At 41.4% G+C, this 22,281-nt stretch overlaps 1 protein-coding gene across 4 annotated transcripts in view; it reads right to left on the reverse strand.

Annotated features, from left to right (window-relative positions):
* The window catches only part of ABL2 (ABL proto-oncogene 2, non-receptor tyrosine kinase), a 118,865-nt gene extending 96,951 nt beyond the window's left edge, over positions 1 to 21,914 (reverse strand). For all 4 annotated transcript variants that reach the window (XM_041754685.1, XM_041754656.1, XM_041754666.1 and 1 more), the window contains exon 1: positions 21,467 to 21,914. In XM_041754685.1, coding sequence (XP_041610619.1) covers positions 21,467 to 21,623 — 157 coding nt within the window. In that variant the 5' untranslated portion in view covers positions 21,624 to 21,914. The remainder of the gene's footprint in view (positions 1 to 21,466) is intronic.
* Between the last annotated feature and the right edge of the window lie 367 nt (positions 21,915 to 22,281).

Below are 22,281 nucleotides of genomic sequence, written 5' to 3' on the forward strand. Positions count from 1 at the left end.
GCACCCAGATGCCCCTTAACTGTCTGCCATCAGCTCAGGTCATGATCTCAGGGTCCTGGAATCAAGCCTTGTGTCAGGTTCCCTGCTGAGCAGGGAGCCTGCTTCTCCCTCTCCCTCCTGCTTGTGCTCTCTCTCATTATCTCCCCTTCTCTCTCTCAAGTAAATAAATAAAATCTTGGTGGGGTGGGGGGGTGGGAGGATATTCTAGAGTTTGAACTCAACATAGTTACTACAGAAATTAGGGCTTTCTAAGGGCAGGGGTTAGAGTGTTACATATAACACAAACAGTTACTCAATATTTAGCAAACAGTAAAGCGAACTATAGAAGTCTAGCTGCCCTTCCAGACACATGGCAAAACTCCACCTTCCCCATCCCCTTGACAAGATTTAAGGCCATACAACTTGCTCTGGCCAATGAAATAGAAAAGAAATGATAGGAGTGTCTGGGTAGCTTAGTCAGTTAAGTGTCTGACTTTTCATCTCAGCTCAGGTCTGGATCTCAAGGTCATGAGCTCGAACCCTGCATTGGGCTCCATACTGGGCATGTAGCCTACATTTAAAAAAAAATTTTTTAATAGGTTATATATGTCTCTTCCAACTTTTTTTTTTTTTTTTTTAATTCATGAGAGACACAGAGGGAGGCAGAGACTCAGGCAGAAGGAGAAGCAGGCTCCTCACAGAGAGCCCAATGAGGGACTCGATCCCAGGACCCCGGGGTCATGACCTGAGCCAAAGGCAGATGCCCAACATCTGAGCCACCCAGGTGCTCCTCTTCCAACTTTTAAAGTTTCTACTAGTACTTGGTTCCTCATTCTCTTCTTCCTTCCAATGCTATCTGCCAGCATTCCAGAAAGATAGGTGAAGACTATCAGTCTGGATTCCTGGTTACAAAAGGTGAGCATAACCCCTCTCCTACCTCTCACCAAGCCCCTCCACCAACACACAATGATACACACTGAACAGAGTTTGAACTAAAAGTTTGAGTGACAAACTTTTGACTTGTTATTCCACTAAGATGGTGGAAGGAGATGCTATTGTTACCAAACCATAACCTAGTCTACCCCAACCAGACAGACCAACTGATTCTAACTTTAATGTAAAAAAACAAAACAAAACAAAACAAAACAAACAAAAAAAAAACAGGCAAGCAAGAATAGCCAGGAAGGGGCGTCAGGGAGTCTCAGTTGGTAGAGCATCTGCCTTTGGCTCGGGTTGTGATCCCAAGGTTCTGGGATCGAGTCCCGCATCGAACTCCCTGCTCCATGGGGAGTCTGCTTCTCCCTCTCCCTCCTGCATATGCTCTCTCTCACTCTCTCAAATAAATAAAATCTTAAAAAAAAAAAAAAAAGAAGAAGAAGAAGAATAGCTAGGAATATTCTGAAAATGAAGAACTAGCTCTACTGGACAGTAGCAACAATAAACTAATACAACAACTATAAAACTATATGGTGAATACTGTTCTAAGCACTTTATATAAATGAACTCATTTAATCCTCATAACAACCTAATTAGATAGGTATTATCATCATCTCCAACTTACAAATAAGGACACTAAATTATAGGGATGTTAAGTAACCTGGCAAAGATCACACAGCTACGAAAGTGGTAAAGGCAAGATTTTAAAGGCAGTTTAGCACAAGTCTACATTCTTAACCACCATGCTATGCTGCACATTATAAAAAGTACCAAAATCAGGGGGCATCTGGGTGGCTCAGTCAGTTGAATGTCCAACTCTTGGTTTGGGCTCAGGTCATGATTTCAAGGTCACGATATCAAGCCCCACATAGAGCTCCACACTTGGTGCAGAGTCTGCTTCAGATTCTTTCTCCCTCTACCTCTCCCTTCGCCCCTCTCTGCTCACGCGTGCACTCTCGCTCTCAAATAAATAAATACAATCTTAAAAAAAAAAAAAAGTACCAATATTAAAACAGTGTGATACTGGCACATAATTAGGCAAATCATTAGAACAGAAAATCCAAAACTAGAATTAAACATATACAGGATTTTAGTATTAAAAAATGTGAATAAAAGATAGTTTATTCAATTAATGATTATGAAACTCATATCCTTTCTTATCAGCAAGTCCAATTAAAGGCATTTATCCAATAGCTACACTAACATGTTTGAAATGAAACACAAGGTTTTTCACTGCAGCACTGTTTGAAAACAACCTAATTATAGAATTCATCCCTACAATGAAATGCTACGCATTCACTAAAAAAAAGAAAAAGGGAAGTTCTTTACTTACTAACATGGAAGAGTCTCCAAGATAAATTAACTGGGAAAAAAAAAGCAAGGAGCAAAACAGTGCATATGCTTCCACTGGTCTTAAACAAAAGGAGTGGGGAGATACACAGACATACACATATACTATTATCTCTGGAAGTATACACAAGAAAGTGGTGAGTGGATTCCCAAATTTTGAGTGGTCAGGGGAAAGGAAGTGGCAGAGACGCTTCTGCACCATGAACTTTAAACCATGAAACGTACTGACCATTTAGCAAAGAGACAAATAATTTAAAAGAGAAAGACTGAGCCATTTAGCAGCAAAGATTAATGCCAAAAGAATATATTGAGAGTTTTCATGATAAAGAGAAGCTCAACAGCCATTACACTCCATATACAAGCTAAAACGGAGAAAGCCAGCTGGAAGAAAAGGAAACCGAACAGATGTACACAGCAAAAAAGATGCCAAAACCTTGCAGCCTCTGAAAGAGAAAGATGGAGTCTGCAGCCTTAATTTCTAATTGCTTCCCAGCTCCAGTTTCCATGAGGCCCAGCTGCACAGTGATTCCCATCTATGCAGTGTACCCACACACAACACTCCCTTCTACCACCTTCTGGAGTTAGCATCACTGATTTGCCATTCCTTTTTTTTCTTACAGCCCCTAGCTAGCTTTTCTATCTATATGAATGAGAAAATACTTTAGGATGATTTCCAAGTGCCCTTTGTAGAGACGAAAGATTATGATTTACTTAAGTGCTGGAAATAACTAATCAGAATGCTGATAACTGTATCAAAGCAGAATAAAACTACACATTATTATACTTACCTTACATATCCAGCACTGAAAACCGGTAATTAAACGTAAGCACAGAACAAGCCTAAGTACAATATATACTCCTTTGTATAAAGGCCTCAACATTACCATAGTTGTCATTTTTTTTTAACAGATAAATTTATTTTTTTTTAATTATTTATGATAGTCACAGAGAGAGAGAGAGAGAGGCAGAGACATAGGCAGAGGGAGAAGCAGGCTCCATGCACCGGGAGCCCGACATGGGATTCAATCCCGGGTCTCCAGGATCGCGCCCTGGGCCAAAGGCAGGCGCTAAACCGCTGCGCCACCCAGGGATCCCCCATAGTTGTCATTTAAATGCATTGAGAACTTTTAAAAACATATTAACCAATAAAAATGTCATCTATTTTTTTAAGTTGCTTTTCTGTCACTTTCTTCTACTGCTCTGCTACTTTTCTATCACTCTTTGAGCACTTTTATCATTCACCATGTACTCTGGGAATTTTACACATAATAATTAATTTTCACAACTCTGTAAAGTAGGTACTATTAGCATGACTATCTTACAGAGAAAGAAATACACAGAAAATAAGTAATTTTTCCAGAAATACATAATTTCCAAGGTCTCTTAGGGTTCTGAACTTTTCATACCTATGTCAAGCTACCAAAATCATAAACGTAATCCAAGCTTTAAACCCACATGGTCTAACACCAGAATCCTTGCTGTTAACAGCATGCTTAAAAATGGTTGCAGCTCTGACTGATGTTTACAGTCGAAAGCATTCAAATAGGGAACCCAAATGCTTGGAGAATTTCAAGTGTAAGAAAATCTGTTTACATCAAGATCAGAGGGCAAAAACAGTCATTCTTGGTAGATCAGAATATATATTTTTAAAGGAATATTTTCCTGCTAATAGTAATTATCTGGCTTTCTTTTATTAGTATTTCTTTCAAATTTAATTCTAAAAAATATCTGGGGAAGGCATAAAAATAATACATGAAGGTTAGTCCCAAAATGAAAAGTAGTATTTATGGGACGCCTGGATGGCTCGCAGTGAAGCGTCTGCCTTAGGCTCAGGGCATGATCCCGGAGATCTGGGATCAAGTCCCACATCGGGCTCCCTGCATGGAGCCTGCTTCTCCCTCTGCCTATGTCTCTGCCTCTCTCTATGTGTCTCTCATGAATAAATAAAATCCTTTTTTTTAAAAAAAAGTAGTATTTAGTAATCCTTATTAAAGTGAATTTATACGTGTTATATTTTCTTTTTTCTTTTACTGCATTATAATGAAAGCTTTAGGAAGACAGTGGAGCATCACTGGAGGCTATCTCCCCACACAGGTGCAACAGATAATTGGAAAAACCACAAAACCTAAGCCAAGCTCTGCTTCCTACTAATTCTGTGGATTTTTTTTTCTTTTTTTTTTTAAAAGAATACGAGATTTCTGGGACATCTGGGTGGCTCAGCAGTTGAGCGTCTGCCTTCGGCCCAGGGCGTGATCTTGGAGTCTCAGGTCGGGCTTCCTGCATGAAGCCTGCTTCTCCCTCTGCCTCTCTCTGTGTGTCTTTCATGAATAAATAAATAAAGTCTTAAAAAAAAAAAAAAGAATACAGGATTTCTAAGGTCTTGCTCAGCTCTAAATTTTTATACCTATGTCTGTCTGATTACCAAAATCATAAATTTTAGATTAAAACAATCAACACCCGGGACTCCTGGGTGACTCAGCTGCGCAGCATCTGCCTTCGACTCAGGGCATTATCCTGGAGTCCCAAGGATCGAGTCCCACATCAGGCTCCCTGCATAGATCCTGCTTCTCCCTGCCTATGTCTCTGTCTCTCTGTCTCTCTCTGTCTCTCATGAATAAATAAATAAAATCCTAAAAAAAAAGTCAACACCCTGAGGCACCTGGGTAGCTCAGCTGGTTGAGCATCATCAGACTCTTGATTTTGGCTCAGGTCATGATATCACGGTTGAGATCAAGCCTCAAGTCAGCTCCACACTCAATGGAGAGAACCTTTGAGATTCGCTCTCTCCCTCTCTCTCTCCCCACCATGTATGTGCCCACGTAGGAGCCCGCTCTCAAAAAATAAATCTTTAAAAAAAAAAAAAAAAAAAAACTTCACACATATAAACACACTCTTAGGGAAAAGAAAAATTAAGAGACTGAGAAATTTAGAGATTCAGAGAAATGGCCAAAAATGGCAAGCTCTACAACTCCAGCTCAAGTTTTTTTTTTAAAAAGATTAATTTATTTGGTGGGGGGGCATGCAAGCATGCACATAGTTGGGAGGGGCAGAGGAAGAAAGAGAGAGAGAATCTCAAGCAGACTCCCTGCTGAGCAAGGAGCTGACTGACCCAGGGCTCAATCTCCTAACCCTGAGATCATGACCTAAGCTGAAATCAAGAGTCGGGGCACTTCACTGACTAAGCCACACAAGCGCCCCACCAGTTGAAGATTTTAATAAAAACCATGCTGGGCGCCTGGTGGTTCAGCCGGTTAAGTGTCTGCCGGGGGCTCAGGTCATGATTCCAGGGTCCTGGAATTGAGTTCTGGCATTGGGCTCCTTACTCAGTGGGGAGTCTGCTTTCTCCCTCTGCTCCTCCCCCCTGCTCCATGCTTGCTCACTCTCTCTAAATAAAACCCTTTTTAAAAAAAGCCATGCTAGTGCCAAATACTTTAAATGAGAAAATATATATATATTTTTTAAGTTTATTTATTTTTAATCTCTACACCCAAGGTGGGGCTCAAACTCATGACCCCGAGATCAAGAGTCACATGCTCTACTGACTGAGCCAGCCAGATGCCCTGAAGGGGAAAAAAATCCTTCTTTTTTTTTTTAATCTTTTTAAAGTAGGCTCCACACCCAGCTTGGAACCCAACACATGCTTTGAACTCATGACCCTGATATCAAGACCTGAGCTGAAATCAAGAAGTAGATGCTTAATTGACTGAGCCACCCAAGCACCCCTTAAAAAGACATACCTAAAAAAAATGAAAAACAGCACTCAATTTATAGTTGCTACAAAAAAAACCTGAAAATTTTTAATCAGATGTTTTGAGTACCTACAAACGTCACAATGGCTCTCCTGAAGTCCTTCTCATACATGATATGCCCACAGCAGTCAAATACATTCTAGGTCAGTGGTTCTCAACCAGGGGTAATTCTACCCCCAGGAAGATACTAGCAATATCTACAGACATTTTTTAGTTTTCATAATTAGGTGAATGCTACTGACATTTAGTTATTAAGGGCCAGAGATGCTGCTAAACATCTACAATGCACAGGACAGTCCCCACAACAGCAACAACAAAAAAATCCAGCCCAAAATGTCAATATTATGGAGACTGAGAAACCCGGTTACAGGTGATCTGACCACCAATCACAATGACTGTCCTGGGAGCTTGGACCTGAGAAATGAAATGAAAATTTACTATAAACCATCCTTTGATTGTAGAGATTTTTACAAATTGGCAAGCATGATATGAATTGAATGTCTAAGAGGGAAGAGTAAAACGAATAAATAGCCAAAAGGAAAAACAGAAAATAAATATTGCCTGAGTTTCTAGCAGCCATTCACTTTCTGTTTCTAGGCCAGCCTACCTACATTCCTGTCGTTGAGCATCTACTGTCCTCATATAAATTTTCTATAGATTACATATCTGGAGTTGGTCTCTACTACTGTTAGCCAAGAGTCCTATTCACACATATCACCCACAGAAAACTGCTAAGGTAGAAGACTCGACTACAGTAGAGTATATAATAGTTTAACACTATTAAATCAGAAACAAATAGTAAACTAAATCAAAAATAAATTTGGTGAAATTTTATAATAATGAAAGCCAATGGTGAGATATAGAAACAAATCAATGAATACTAATCTATAAATATATGGATATCAGAGGAAAAAGATTAGAAAAATAATGTGAAAACCAGAAAAAAGTCAAAACTTCCTAGACAACCAAAATGCAAAGATCTTATGTAAAGATTCAAAATAATCCTTTAAGATAGACTTCTCAAAGATCTACCTATCAAATTCTTGAGCTTTAAGAGGAAGAATTTTATACAACAGTACAAAAAATTCTATCCAAAAATGGGCAGAGGAAATTAACAGGCATTTTCCCAAAAACAAAGAGCCAAAAAGTACATGAAAAGGTGCTGAAAAATCACTAATCAGGAAAAAGCAAACCAAAACCACAAATGAGATACCATCTCACACCTATTAGAATAGCTATAATCAAAAAGATAAGATAATCAGTGTTATCAACCTTGTTTTTTGTTGGGGGGAATATAAACTGGTATAGCCACTATGGAAAATAGTACGGAGGTTCTTCAAAAATTTTTTAAAAATACAACTATCATATGATCCAGCAATCCCACTTCTAGGTTTATATTCAAAGGCAATAAAAATAGGATTTCAAAGAGGTATCTCCATTCTCATGCTCACTAGGCATTTTTCACAATAACCAAGAAATGGACACAATTTATATGTCCCTCAGCAGATGAATGCATAAGGAAAATGTGATATACACATACAGTGAAATATTATTCAGCCATGAGAAAGAAGGAAATTCTGCCATTTGCTACAACTTGGATGCAACCTGAGGTCATTGGGGATCCCTGGGTGGCTCAGCGATTTAGCGCCTGCCTTTGGCCCACGGCATGATCCTGGAGTCTCGGGATCAAGTCCCACGTCAGGCTCCCTGTATGGAGCCTGCTTCTCCCTCTGCCTGTGTCTCTGCCTCTCTCTGTGTGTGTCTCTCATGAATAAATAAAGAAAATCTTAAAAAAAAAAAAAAAAAAAAAAGGAACTTGAGGTCATTATGCTAAGTGAAGTCAGAGAAGGACAAATACTGTATGGTATTTGTGCAATCACAAATACAAATCATGGGATCCCTGGGTGGCGCAGCAGTTTGGCGCCTGCCTTTGGCCCAGGGCACGATCCTGGAGACCCGGGATCGAATCCCACGTCAGGCTCCCGGTGCATGGAGCCTGCTTCTCTCCCTCTGCCTATGTCTCTGCCTCTCTCTCTCTCTGTGACTATAATAAATAAATAAAAATTAAAAAAAAAAAAAAAAATCACATGTGCAAAAATTGTATGCCTCTATTCTAGGTACTCACCACCAATAATGACATTTCTTTATGCAAAATGTGGAGAAATAATTTCTCTACTTGCCCCACTAAAATATACCAGTGAGGGGCACCTGGGTGGCACAGTTAAGCCTCTGACTCTTGTTTCAACTCAGGTTATGATCTCATAGGGGTCTGGGATTGAGCCCCATGTTGGGCTCTGCACTCAGCCCAGAGTCTGTTTCAGATTATTTGTCCCTCTCCCTCTGCCTCTCCCTGCTTGCATGCTCTCTTTAATAAAGATTTAATAAAATCTTTTAGGAAACTGAGTGGGGAAAAAGTAGAGAGGAAGACAAACCATGAGAGACTCCTAACTCTGGGAAACAAAGAGTTGTAGAAGGGGACGGGGGAAAAGGGGTGGGGTAGCTGTGTAATGGATACTAAGGAGGCACATGATGAGATGAGCACTGGGTGTTCTACTATATGTTGGCAAATTGAATTTAAACAAAGTATTTGGGGGGATCCCTGGGTGGCGCAGTGGTTTGGCGCCTGCCTTTGGCCCGGGGCGCAATCCTGGAGATCCGGGATGGAATCCCACCATCAGGCTCCCGGTGCATGGAGCCTGCTTCTCCCTCTGCCTGTGTCTCTGCCTCTCTCTCTCTCTGTGACTATCATAAATAAATTTAAAAATTAAAAAAAAATAAACAAAGTATTTGGGCAGCCCCGGTGGCTCAGCAGTTTAGCCCAGGGCCTGATCCTGGAGACCCAGGATGGAGTCCCACATCAGGCTCCATGCATGGAGCCTGCTTCTCCCTCTGCCTGTGTCTCTGCCTCTCTCTCTCTCCCTCTCCCTGTCTCTCTCATGAATAAATAAATAAAATCTTTTTTAAAAATTAAGTATTTTTAAATATCCATAGAACTGTAAGACAGTGAATCATAACGTAAACTATGAACATTAGTTAATATTTATTCCAAAAAATCTTTTTAAAAAAATATACCAGTGAATTTCTCTAGATATAACATGTATGTACATATACACATTTCTACTTTATATATATATACTTTAGACATGCGTACTATAAATATATACATTTCAGATATTTTATAGAAAATAGACAAAATTGGGGCGCATGGGTGGCTCAGTGGTTAAGCATCTGCCTTTGGCTCAGGGCAATCCTGGGATCCGCAATCAGGTTCCATATCAGGGTCCCTGCACAGAGCCTGCTCCTCCCTCTGCCTATGTCTCTGCCTCTCTCTCTATGTCTCTCATGAATAAATAAATACATCTTTTTAAAAAATAGACAAAATGTGTTGTTATACTACTAATAGCCAGATTTCATTAGGAAATTTATATGATCTTTCCCTCTGAAGCCTACCCCTGCCTCAACTATTCTTACGGCAACCAAATGCCTTACAGAATATTCTGTATCACAGAAATGGGATCGTGATAATAGCTTAAACACGCTTTCAGAATAATCCTTACCAAAAAAAAAAAAAAAAAGTTCTCTAGGAACAACAGCTTTAAGAAAATTAAAATGTTGGTAGAAAATTACTACTGCAGAAAATATGACTGCCCACCCAGAAGAGAATTAAAGGAAAAAAAGTACACTTAATTTTTCCTTTAATTCTCTTCTAGGTAGGCATGGAGTCTGCTTGTCACTTTCCCTCTGCTCCTTCCTGCCCCGTCCTGCTTGTATGCTGTCTCTCTTTCAAATGAATAAATAAAATCTTAAAAAGAAAGATGGACAGCCCGGGTGGCTCAGCGGTTTAGCACCGCCTTGGGCCCAGGGTGTGAGCTTAGAGACCCGGGATCGAGTCCAGTGTCAGGCTCCCTGCATGGAGTCTGCTTCTCCCCCTGCCTGTGTGTGTCTCTCTCTCTACTCTCTCTGTCTCTCATAAATAAATAAATAAAATCTTAAAAAGAAAAAAAGAGAGAGGGAGACAAACAGATGGGTGATACGAATTGTGCCTGTTAGTACTGCTACTTTAGGAAAAGGTTTTCTTAGTAATTATCTAGAACTATAAAATGCTAAGAGGCAATCTTCAGTCCTAACTCAATATTGTTATTTTAATTTGCTGGAATTAGCACAGAGAGAGGAACATGTTAACAAATTATATACATACATACTGTATATTATATGAAGCCATAGATCATTTTCTTTGACCTTGGTTTCTAAACCCTCCCACTCCTTGGAAAGGAAACCAGGGAATATAAATTGCCTGGGCCTGCTGAGCTTTGTGTTCTGTTGGATCAAAACCCCATTCTGGCAGAGTTTACCACAGAGAAGCCAGCAGTACCATCAACAGAGATTCAGCACATTTACAGCATAAAGCAAAGGGGCAGGGGGAAAGCTTAATAGATTCCTATGTTTTTAGCAACCAAAATGAAATCTGCCACAGTATTATATTTAATGTGTATCAACCTATGCATTTGAGAGAAAGTTCAAGCAAAAACAATACTGAGAAATTTTTCTAACTAGTGTAATGATCATAAATTTACATACAAAAATTATGCACTCAACCCCCAAAAAAATGAAATTGTTAACCAGGGTATTATAAAATATCATACTTCCGTATAAGAAGACACACACACCAAGTTTTGTAGTTGTTTCATTAGGATGTTCACCAGTATCTATTTAGGAAGCATCATTCTCTTAGACAGCAGTTCTCTATTACAACTAAAAAATTCTCTTAGAGGGTTTAGAATAAGCAATTACCACAGAATCAATGAGTTAAAAAACAGAAAGTACTCAAGTATTAAGCTAAATTTTTCTCTTAATTCTGTCCTATTACATACAAAAGGGGAAAAAAAGTCTTATAAATTGCACATTACAACAATAAACTAAATATATCACTTTAAGTGGCTACATGGGTTGACATACCAGGTTATGGGGGCACCTGAGTGGCTCAGTGGTTGAGTGTCTCTGCCTTTGGCTCAGGTCATGATCCTGGGGGTCCTGAGATCAAGTCACACATCAAGCTCCCAGGAGGGAGCCTCTCTCTCTCTGCCTATGTCTCTGCCTCTTTCTCTGTGTATCTCATGAATAAATATATAAAATAAAATAAATACCTGGGACGAATGAGCGGCTCAGCGATTGAGCGCCTGCCTTTGGCCCAGGGCATGATCCTGGAATCCCGGGATCAAGTCCCACATCAGGCTCCCTGCATGAAGCCTGCTTCTCTCTCTGCCTGTGTCTCTCATAAATAAATAAATAAAATCTTAAATATATATATATATATATATATTTGAAGTACTTCATTTTTAACGTCAACATTCTTTAAGATAATATTCCCCTAAAAGTATTTCTTTTGACTCAAAACAAATACCCTAGCATATAAGCTTCTACCTGTGGATATTGTATACATCTGGGTCTATATCTGGATATAGAGAAAAAAATAGTTACCAACAGTTTTATCAGTAAAATTATTACTAATCAGACATCTTGTCATTTAAAATGTTTTTCACCAACAATGACTGGTATATGACTATATAAATATATAAAAAGATGTAGAATAAGTAAGGAAGAGTTGTTCCACAATTACTCAAGAACATCCTATGTGGCAGATACTATATGTGAAGGATACAAAGAATTAATTCTTACAACATAGTATCTTAGAACCTAAGAGTCATTTACACACATATTTATGCAATTGACATGATATTGTCAGTAGTTTTCTTTTTTTTTTTTGTCAGTAGTTTTCTAAAGACCTTTTACTAGTGTAGCTTAATAAAACTGCTATAAATATTAGAGAATATATATGGCTAATATTTTATACTAATTTCCACATTCATAGAGAAACATGTCTTAGTGCATTCACCCTCTTACATACTATCGCTGATATCTGTTAAATCTTCTTAATTACTAAAAAGCCAAGAGAAGAGTTGTAATCTAGGGGATCCCTGGGTGGCGCAGCGGTTTGGCGCCTTTGGCCCAGGGCGGGATCCTGGAGACCCGGGATCGAATCCCACATCGGGCTCCCGGTGCATGGAGCCTGCTTCTCCCTCTGCCTGTGTCTCTGCCTCTCTCTCTGTGTGACTATCATAAATAAATAAAAATTAAAAAAAAAAAAAAAAAGAGTTGTAATCTATAAGAGGGAGAAAATATAAAACTACAGAAATATAAAAGACATGTATTTATATATTAATAAAACTTCTAGATTAAGTTATATAAAATATAAAATTTTAAGTATGGAATATTAGTAACACTAAACCGAGAATTTAGGATCATAGTTCAACATTACTGAGATTCCAAATAGCATCACAAGTGCCTGCTGCTCCCTTTGTTATGAGACCATAGTATCTGAGTCTCAATCCACAGCCACAGAGTATACAGATGTAACTCTGGCCTATCATTCCAATAACCTCATCTTCAGTCTCAAGAGATTTTTTAAAAACCTAAAACTCTCTGCATATACACACTCACACACATATATGTACGTGTACACATCCTCCAAAAGGCCCAACATACACCAAAAATATAGAATTACAAATAGGTATCCCAATTTCTTTGGTCTCTTATCTCTTTCAGTCGGCAAGAAGGGTTTTATGGGTTTACCTGACAAAACAGATAGTAAGTACTTAGAGCATGCCTGGCACACAGCACTCAATAGGTGGCAATTATTTCTTCACCATTTCCTCTGGGAACTGAGGCCCATCCTAAATCTGTTAGCAGAACCCTGTGTCCTACCTCCTTTTTCTCTGATACTCCAGAGTCTTTCAAAAGTGTATCTCTCAACAGACCTCCAAACATATCAACTTTCAGTGATTAAAAAAAGTTGAGGGATCCCTGGGTGGCTCAGTGGTTTAGCACCTGCCTTCGGCCCAGGGCATGATCCTGGAGTCCTGGAATCGAGTCCCGCATCAGGCTCCCTGCGTAGAGTCCGCTTCTCCCTCCACCTGTGTCTCTCATAAATAAATAAATAAAATCTTTTAAAAAAAAAGTTGAGGCCAAAGCACAAAGACACCTCTTCTCCACCAAAAGATGGTGTAAGACAGTGGACACTTGCATGTGGACACATTTGACTTGGAACAAACGGACTTTTGAGCCAGTTTTAAATAGAACAGAGTCAATACATTATGTTTTTTGACACCAAGACAATCTTTGAATAACCTTGATCCATTACTCTTCTTAATCTCACATTACTCAAAGTGTTCTCACAGGTCTCACAGTGTTCTCACAGTGTGGCCCACAACCGGCAGCATCAGTAACACCTGGAAATTTGTCAGAAATGCAAATTCTTAAACCCCACCTCAGACCTGAATCAGAACCACTAGAGATGGGACCCAGCAATCTGTGTTTGAGATTGCACTAAAGTTTGAGAGCTATTCTATATAATCTGGTGAAGAATCTATAGTGAAACTCCAAATTTACCTATTCCAGAAGAAATATGTTAATATGGATAAGGTTAACATTCTCAAGTATTCTGAAATCTCCTCTATGTAATATCTGACAAAAAGCCCATCTGATTCACAAAATCAATATAAAGTCCTACTAAAACATGCTTTTTAAAAAGAAATTTTTATAATCAAAGGTAAAAATAATACAGGGAGGCACAAAAATAATACAGGGAGGCACAAAAAAATAATACAGGGAGGTCTCAAAGGATATTAGATAACGAAGTTATATCATCAAAAGTCATTAAATATTAACCAGAAAACAAATGTGCCAGCTTAGAATTGAGGTCTGTACCTGAATGTTACATTTGCATTGGCCTGTGTTTTTGGTTCACCTTCTATGAAGAAAAAACATTCCTTTTTTCTTTTTTAATTTTTATTTATTTACGATAATCACAGAGAGAGAGAGAGAGAGGCAGAGACATAGGCAGAGGGAGAAGCAGGCTCCATGCACCGGGAGCCCGACGTGGGATTCAATCCCAGGTATCCAGGATCACGCCCTGGGCCAAAGGCAGGCGCTAAACCGCTGTGCCACCCAGGGATCCCAAGAAAAAACATTCCTATGAAGAGAGTGAGTGAAAAAGATTCATGGACTGTGTGGCCTCTGACTGAAAGCCCCAAAGAAAATCATTCTAAGAAGATAACATTTAAAACAGTAATTCAGGACAGCCCGGGAGGCTCAGCAGTTTAGCGCCGCCTTCAGCCCAGGGCGTGATCCTGGAGACCCGGGATGAAGTCCCACGTGGAGTTCCCTGCAAGAAGCCTGCTTCTCCCTCTGGCTGTGTCTCTGCCTCTGTGTCTCTCACAAAAAAAATAAATAAATAAATAAATAAATAAATAAATAAATAAATAAATAAATAAATAATAAAATAAAGAAAAGAAAGAAAGAAACAGTAATTCAAAAATATATATGCACCCCTATGTTTACTGCAGCATTATTTATAATAGCCAAATATATGGAAGCCCAAGTGTCTATCCATAGATGAATAAATATGTGGTATTCATACATATACACACACACAGACTAGACTATTAGCCATAAAAAAAGATGAGATCTTGCCATTTGCGACAACATGGGTGGATTCAGAAGGTAATTATGCTAGGTGGATTAAGTCACAGAGAAAAACAAATATGATATGATTTCACTTACATATGGAATCTAAAAATCAAACATATGAATGAACAAAAAGCAGAATCAGACCCATAAAGATAGCTGATGAGAGAACCGACAGCTACCAGAGCAGAGGGAAGCAGGGGGTGGGATAAGCAAAACAGGTGAAGGGGAACGGGAGATATAGGCTTCCAGTTATAGAGTGAATAAGTCACAGAATAAAAAGCACAGTATAGGGAATATATTCACTGGTCCCATAATAGTGCTATATGGTGACAGATGGTAGTACACTTATGAGCATAGCATAACGTATAAAATTATTGAAACCACTATGTTGTACACCTGAAACTAACATAACATTGTGTGTCAACTACAATTCTAATTGGAAGAAAAGAAAAAGATTAACAGGGGATGCCTGGACGGCTCAGGGCGTGATCCCAGGGTTATGGGCTCAGGTCCTGCACTGGGCTCCCTGTGAGAAGCCTGCTACTCCCTCTGTTTATGTCTCTGCCTCTCTGTGTCTCTCGTGAATAAATAAAATCCTAAAAGAAAAAGAGAGTAACATTTACTTTCAGAGAAAGTAAGACCTTGGGGATCCCTGGGTAGCTCAGTGGTTTGGCGCCTGCCTTTGGCCCAGGGCGTGATCCTGGAGTCCCGGGATCGAGTCCCGCGTCGGGCTCCCAGCATGGAGCCTGCTTCTCCCTCTGCCCGTGTCTCTGCCCCTCTCTCTCTCTCTATCATGAATGAATGAATGAATGAATGAATGAATAAATAAATCTTAAAAAAGAAAAAGTAAGACCTAATGTTATTTCAGGTTCCCAAAATATCCCTACTTTTTTGATGCTTTCTGAAAGTTCTTTAACAATCAAGAGTCACTTTAGACAAAAAAAAAAGACTTAGAGAAAATAGAGACTTAAAATATAAGTCTACACTTAGCATGCCCTCAAGATGACAATAGCAGTGTTTTAGTTTATAAAACATGTTCATATACAACTGGTATAATCTCTACAACTGTCTCAAGATAAATAACTGCTACTTACATAATTTTATGAGCCTGGGAGTTGTAAACTCTTTACCAATATCAGACAGAAAACAAGATTTCAGTCTAATTCTAATTCTAGGGGCACCTGGGTGGCTCAGTGGTTGAGCATCTGCCTTTGGCTCAGGTCATGATCCTGGGGTCCTGGGATCGAGTCCCACATTGGGCTCTTCCTAGGGAGCCTGCTTCTCCCTCTACCTATGTCTCTGCTTCTCTGTGTCTCTCATGAACGAATGAATGAATGAATACTTTTAAGATTTTATTTATTCATGAGAGACACACAGTTATATATCTGTAACTTCTGCAGATTTGTAGGTTAATAAAAATGTAACAACTTATTTCTTTTTAAAAGTTTAGCTTCTCATAAGAACCAATGACTACATTGGAGTACCTGGCTGGCTCAGTCAATAGAGCATGCAACTATTGACTTCAAGCCCCACACTGGGTGTAGAGATTTACTTAAAAAAAAAAAAAAAAAAAAAAAAAAAAGACTTAGTAACCACTATACTAGGCCATAGCCTAGTATAAACTTAAAATTCTTTTGTAACAGCCTTCCTATTCTTTTCTACAATATCATTTTCAACCTGGGATGTCTACATCTTTCATTCAGCAAAAATTAAAACATCAAGTATAGATCCAGAGTAAGCAAATAAATCATTCCACTTAAAATGATGAGTTTAAGGGAATATTTTATTATTCAAAACTTCCCAATTTAAGGTTAATCTTTTTTAAAGATTTTATTTATTTATTCATGAGAGACACACAGAGAGGCAGAGACATAGGCAGAAGAAGAAGCAGGCTCCATGCAGGGAGCCTAATATGGGACTCCATCCTGAGATCCCAGGATGATGCCCTGAGCCAAAGGCAGACAGCCCAACCACCAAGCCACCCAGGTGTCCCATTTTAAGGTTAATTTTTAATAGTATTTTCAGCAAATGAGAGAAGTTGAAATCACTCAATTATTGCAATGTCTGACATAATTAAAAACAAGAAAGTATCCAACCCTAGATTACTAGTCACAGAACATCAGCTCACTAAAATGGTTTAACAGCTGAGCTCAGAAAAGTCATATAGCTCTGACCCCCTTCATATCAAAACCAGCCCTATTATATTTATTCCTTTTAAATTATTTTCACAAAAATCACTTTTGGCAAGGCAGACTATTACAACTTACCATATATGAATAATAAAAAATACCGTTTCTTTCTACTGAAGAAAAATCATGGACTCTGATAAGCCATTTCTATAAATCTGTACATTTTTACTGATTAACTATAGGCTGTGATCAATTAACTATAAACACCACTGCACTCGGACCAGTCTACAGATTAACTACAAACAATTTTTGATCTACATTTAAACCTACATATAGGGATCCCTGGGTGGCGCAGTGGTTTGGCTCCTGCCTTTGGCCCAGGGCGCGATCCTGGGGACCCGGGATCAAATCCCACGTCAGGCTCCCGGTGCATGGAGCCTGCTTCTCCCTCTGCCTATGTCTCTGCCTCTCTCTCTCACTGTGTGCCTATCATAAATAAAAAATTAAAAAAAATAAAAAAATAAAAATAAATAAACCTACATATAAACTGAAAAGCCTGCCAGATCTAATAATTTTTTTAACACTTTATTTATTCATGAGAAACACATAGAGAGGCAGAGACATAAGCAGAGGGAGTAGCAGGCACTGCACGGGGAGCCCAATGCCGGACTCAATCCCAGGACCCCAGGATCACGACCTGAGCCAAAGGCAGATGCTCAACCACTGAGCTACCCAGGTGCCTCAGAGATCTAATAATTTCACATATGAAATTATGTACTAATACTTCAAGACAGCTATTTGTACACTAGTTCCAAGATCAGATTTTTTGTGTAAATATCAAATGATAGGTTCAGGAGCTTTTGAATCTGATTCATTTATTTTCAATTCAGAATCTACAACAGTTTGGTTTTTTTCAAGATTTTATTTAGTTAGTTGAGTAAAGTGAGCAAGACAGAGAACCCACGCACGGGGAGAGAAGCAGACTCCTCCCTGAGCAGGGAGCCACATTCAGGGTTGATCCCAGGACTCGGTCACAACCTGAGCTGAATGCCGACGCTCAACTGACTGAGCCACCCAAGTGCCCCTCTATCACGTTTTTCTTTTTTTTTTTTTTTTAATTTGTATTTATTTATGATAGAGAGAGAGAGAGGCAGAGACACAGGCAGAGGGAGAAGCGGGCTCCATGCACCAGGAGCCCGACGTGGGATTCGATCCCGGGTCTCCAGGATCGTGCCCTGGGCCAAAGGCAGGCGCTAAACCGCTGCGCCACCCAGGGATCCCTATCATGTTTTTCTAAGCAATTCTCAACTAGGAGCAATTCTGCTAAATGTCCTGGGGGAGGGGGGGATGTCTGGAAACATTTCTGATTGTCACAACTGGAGGGAAGGGTTGCCAGGAAGGCGTGCTACTGGCATCTAGTGAGGCCAGGATGCTGCTCAACATCTTACAAAACACAGGAAAGCCTCCCACAATAAGGAACCATCCACCCCAAAATGTCAATATTGCTGAAGCTGAGAAACTCTAGACCACAGAAAAGCTTATAAACACGGGATCCCTGGGTGGCTCAGCGGTTTAGCACCTGCCTTCCGCCCAGGGCATGATCCTGGAGACCCAAGATCAAGTCCCACGTCGGGCTCCCTGCTTGGAGTCTCCTTCTCCCTCTGCCTGTGTCTCTGTCTCTCTCTGTCTCTCATGAATAAATAAAATCTTTAAAAAAAAAAAAAAGTTTATAAACACTCATCTGTCTAGAAACAGTATTCACTTCATCTTTGTTTACTGTATTACTATTTGCTAATGACAGTCTTTTCGTACTAGACTTCGGCAACAAACTTATCCTATCCCTGTCCTTTCAATCAGCTTCTAACTCCCAAACTTGTCGATAATCATTATCTCAGCCAATTTTAAAATCTCATAGTCTTTGACACACCTCTATTTTTATAATAATACTGGTAGTAATAACAGCAGCTAACATATATTAGCTCTTACTATGTGTCAGGCACTAAAAGTACCTTCCGTATATTAACTAATTTAATCTAGGTACTGGGGACACCTGGGTGGCTCAGCGGTTTCGCGCCTGCCTTTGGCCCAGGGCACAATCCTGGAGTCCCGGGATCGAGTCCCGTGTCGGGGTCCCAGCATGGAGCCTGTTTCTCCCTCTGCCTGTGTCTCTGCCTCTCTCTCTCTCTCTCTCTACCATAAATAAATAAAAATAAATCTTTAAAAAAAAATTTAATCTAGGTACTATTATTATTAGGTGCTCTTATCCCCATTTTACCAATGGAGAATACAAGGCATAAAAAGGTTAAATAACTTGCCTAGGGTCACACAAATAAACAGTTAAGCCAGTTTTCAAACCCACACACAATGGCCCCAGAGTTCATGCCCTTAATATTCCAAAGCAATCTCTATTCTTTCATCTTCTATACTGAATCACGAAGTCCTTTAAGTTCTACAAGGACAGGGTCTCTTATGTTTAAAGCAATATTCCCAAAGCTCAGTTACATAATAGGTACTCAAAAAACTTCTGTTTATTGGATGAATGAAATATCTCTCAAACTTTCCCATCCTATTTCCTTTCCCTCCATTTAAAGCCAGTCTTTCAGCATTTCATACTTGGGTTTGTTAATATATTCTATGAATTAGCCAATCGGGTAAACTGATATAAAATCCTCTGCCACATTTTCCATCACCCATGCCCAGTTAAGCATATCTAAAGCTTTCTTGCCACTGCTTCAATTAGAATAATAAAATCTTAAGAGTCTGAAAGTACCTTCGGGATCAACCAGTCCAGTATTTTGCAGATAAACCCAAAGATGGCAAGTAACTAAATCTCGCAGCCAAGTAGAGCTAGGACCAGAACTTGATTCTTGCAATTTTTCCTCTAGGATTCACTCCTGGAGGACTTGCTTCACTCCCAACAGATGTCTCCTCACTATCCCATCAGCAAATCATGTTAATTCCCATTGTTCATGCTCAAGTTGTTTCTCCTGCCCAGCCTGCCTTCTTTTCCTTTTTCCAGAGATTCAAAACCTATCCACCCTTCAAAATCTCTTCTCATTCCATTCTTCATGATATTCCTCCCTCTCTGAAAAGTCTGTCTTCAGTAAGATCCTGGAGGAAGAGAATCACTGTCGCCTACTGGGCCAAGTTTGATGTACACTAGCGCTTCCCACAAAACTAGGCTAACTTGGATGATCTTCCTTGAAAACTTATCATCCATTCTTTCCTCTAGTGCTTTAGAAAGTAATTTTAATAAAGACTAACTCACATATAGCACCTTCATAAAATGTTCAAATATCTGGAAGAGAAGCTCACTCACATCTTTAATAGTACACATGTAACACCTGAAAGGCCCCAAATCACTTATCTTCTCCATTTAGAAACAACTCAGCATATTCACAAAGTCCAAACCCAGAGCTCTCGGATACAACTCAGCCAAAAGCCACAGTTCCTTGGGTTCATCTCTTTCTTTGCATACTACCATCTATCATTACTTCCTCCAAAACTCCATTTCTAACAAATAATTCACACTTCTTTTTCTTCCTCTTCTTCTCTACATTGTGTATTATAGAACCGTGTCTCTTTTATCCTTTATCACTTAGTGAAAACTCCAGTTTGCTACCACTCATCCAACCTCAACTACCCAGTCCTCTTTATATATTAAGTCACATCTACCCCTTCAGCCTAAAGTCCCATGGTATTCCAACCCCATGAAGGTCAATTTTGGTTTTCCCCCTTCTCCACTCTTCCTTCCTCTAGAAAAGTGGTCTCAAAAGTGGTGTGGGTGCAGCTCAGATAGTGCGAAAGGATCCACTGGGCTGCAGGGAAAAAAATATATATTAGAACTCTCATTACTAATTTTTTTCATCTTACCCTTTCTTAAGTTCTATTTGTGTGCATTCACAAGTTACATAACGTACTGGTAGAGCAGAACAACTACATATATAATTAACAGATAAGGAATTCTTGGAGTACGCCGCTCTTTTACTGATAAAAGGGTATGATCAAAAGAGTTCGGAGACAATCATTCTAAAAGTACCTCGATAATAAGACCAAAGTAATAGGTTCCAGACTGCAGAGGATTTATGTACACATGCACAGACTGTAGGAAGAAAACTCTTGTTCATATCCAAAGTCCTAACCATGCCCACCAACCTCTAACCCCTGCCAGCTTCTCAGAATTGAGTCCTACTCAAGAGGACAGTCTGGCAAAGCCTTTCATTTCCAGTTGGGGGGGGGGGGGGGGCGGGAGGGGGGTGGAATCTCAAAAGCGCTGAGATACTACCTTTATCTTTGCCATATTAGAGTATTTCTGGTCACTGCTCTCTATTCTGACACTGCTCATAGTCTGACTTTATATGTGTGTATACTTTATACGCCGGTGGCTCCTGAGATGCAGTTCCTATTTCCAAATCCCTGGAGGCACAACCCCATTCCCCTCGCAGACGACCGGGTCACACGAACACCCACCGGACGGAGCTCACACCTCCCAGCATCCTTGCCTCCCCTGGGGATACTATCCTCCGGCCTCCCCGAGCCACACAGTCCGTCCCCGGGGAGAGGACCGTCCCTCCGCCGTCCCCGAGCCCACTGCTCTTTCCTTCTCCGCCCCCGGGAGCTGCCAGCCAGGCTGGAGACGGGAGGGGGGAGGGGTGTGACTCGACTCCCGTGACTGGCCCAGATGGCAGCGGATTCCGCCCCCACTCTCAGGCACCCCGCCACCCCGACCCCCCAGGGCCCCTGTCCGCTTCCCACCCCGGCCTCCCGCGCCCTCACGCCGCTCCCACACACACTCACCATGCTGGGTGAAGACATTGAAGCCGGCCTCCGCGGTGCGCCCCGCCAGGTCCCGCCTGCGGCCGGAGGGCCTGGCCACACTGCCGACCCGGATGCCGCGGGGCTGCGGCTGCTGAAGCCCCGGAGCCTCCCCGACGCGGCCCACCTGCTGCCCCATCCCTGCGCTCGCGTACTCCCGCGCCCCCCGCCGACCCCAGGTCACATTCCTCCTCGGCTCCGGCCTCGGGCTCCCGGCGCTGCTCCGGCCTCTCCTTCCCAGTCCAGGCCCCGGCCCCGAGCGCTCGGCCGCCGGCGGCTCCGCACGCGGACTCCTCGCAGCAGGCGCCGCGCTGCCTCTGGGCGACTCACAGACGCTCCCCCTGCCTCCTCCTCCCGCGGCTCCGCGCCCCCAACGCCGCCGCCGCCGCCGCCGCCATCTTTAAACCACCGAGCGCCGGGAGAGCGTGGGACAGAGCGTCTCCCGCCCCGCCCCGCCCCCTCCCCTCCCGGCCAGTCACCTCCGCTACTCCGAGGGAGGAATTCCCGGAGGCCCCGCCCCCGGCCCCGCCCCCGGCCCCGCCTCCTCGCCGGGGGTCCCCCTCGCGCCCACCTCGACCGCGCCGCCTCCTCCACGCCTTCGGGTCTTTCGGTTCCTCCCGCCCTTCGCGCCCCCCGGGCCTGCGGGGTCTGGATTCGTCTCCGCGACCCCTCCCACGTCCGGCTCTCCGTGCTGCCGCCTTTCGGAGGTGCACGGCCGAAAGCCTTCCCGGTCCCACCTCCACCTGTCAAGCGCCCCAGGTGCACAGCAGGCACAGTTGGGACAGGAAAGCGCAAGG

This window comes from Vulpes lagopus, chromosome 1 (genome assembly GCF_018345385.1).
Source record: "Vulpes lagopus strain Blue_001 chromosome 1, ASM1834538v1, whole genome shotgun sequence".
NCBI classification, from domain to species: domain Eukaryota; kingdom Metazoa; phylum Chordata; class Mammalia; order Carnivora; family Canidae; genus Vulpes; species Vulpes lagopus.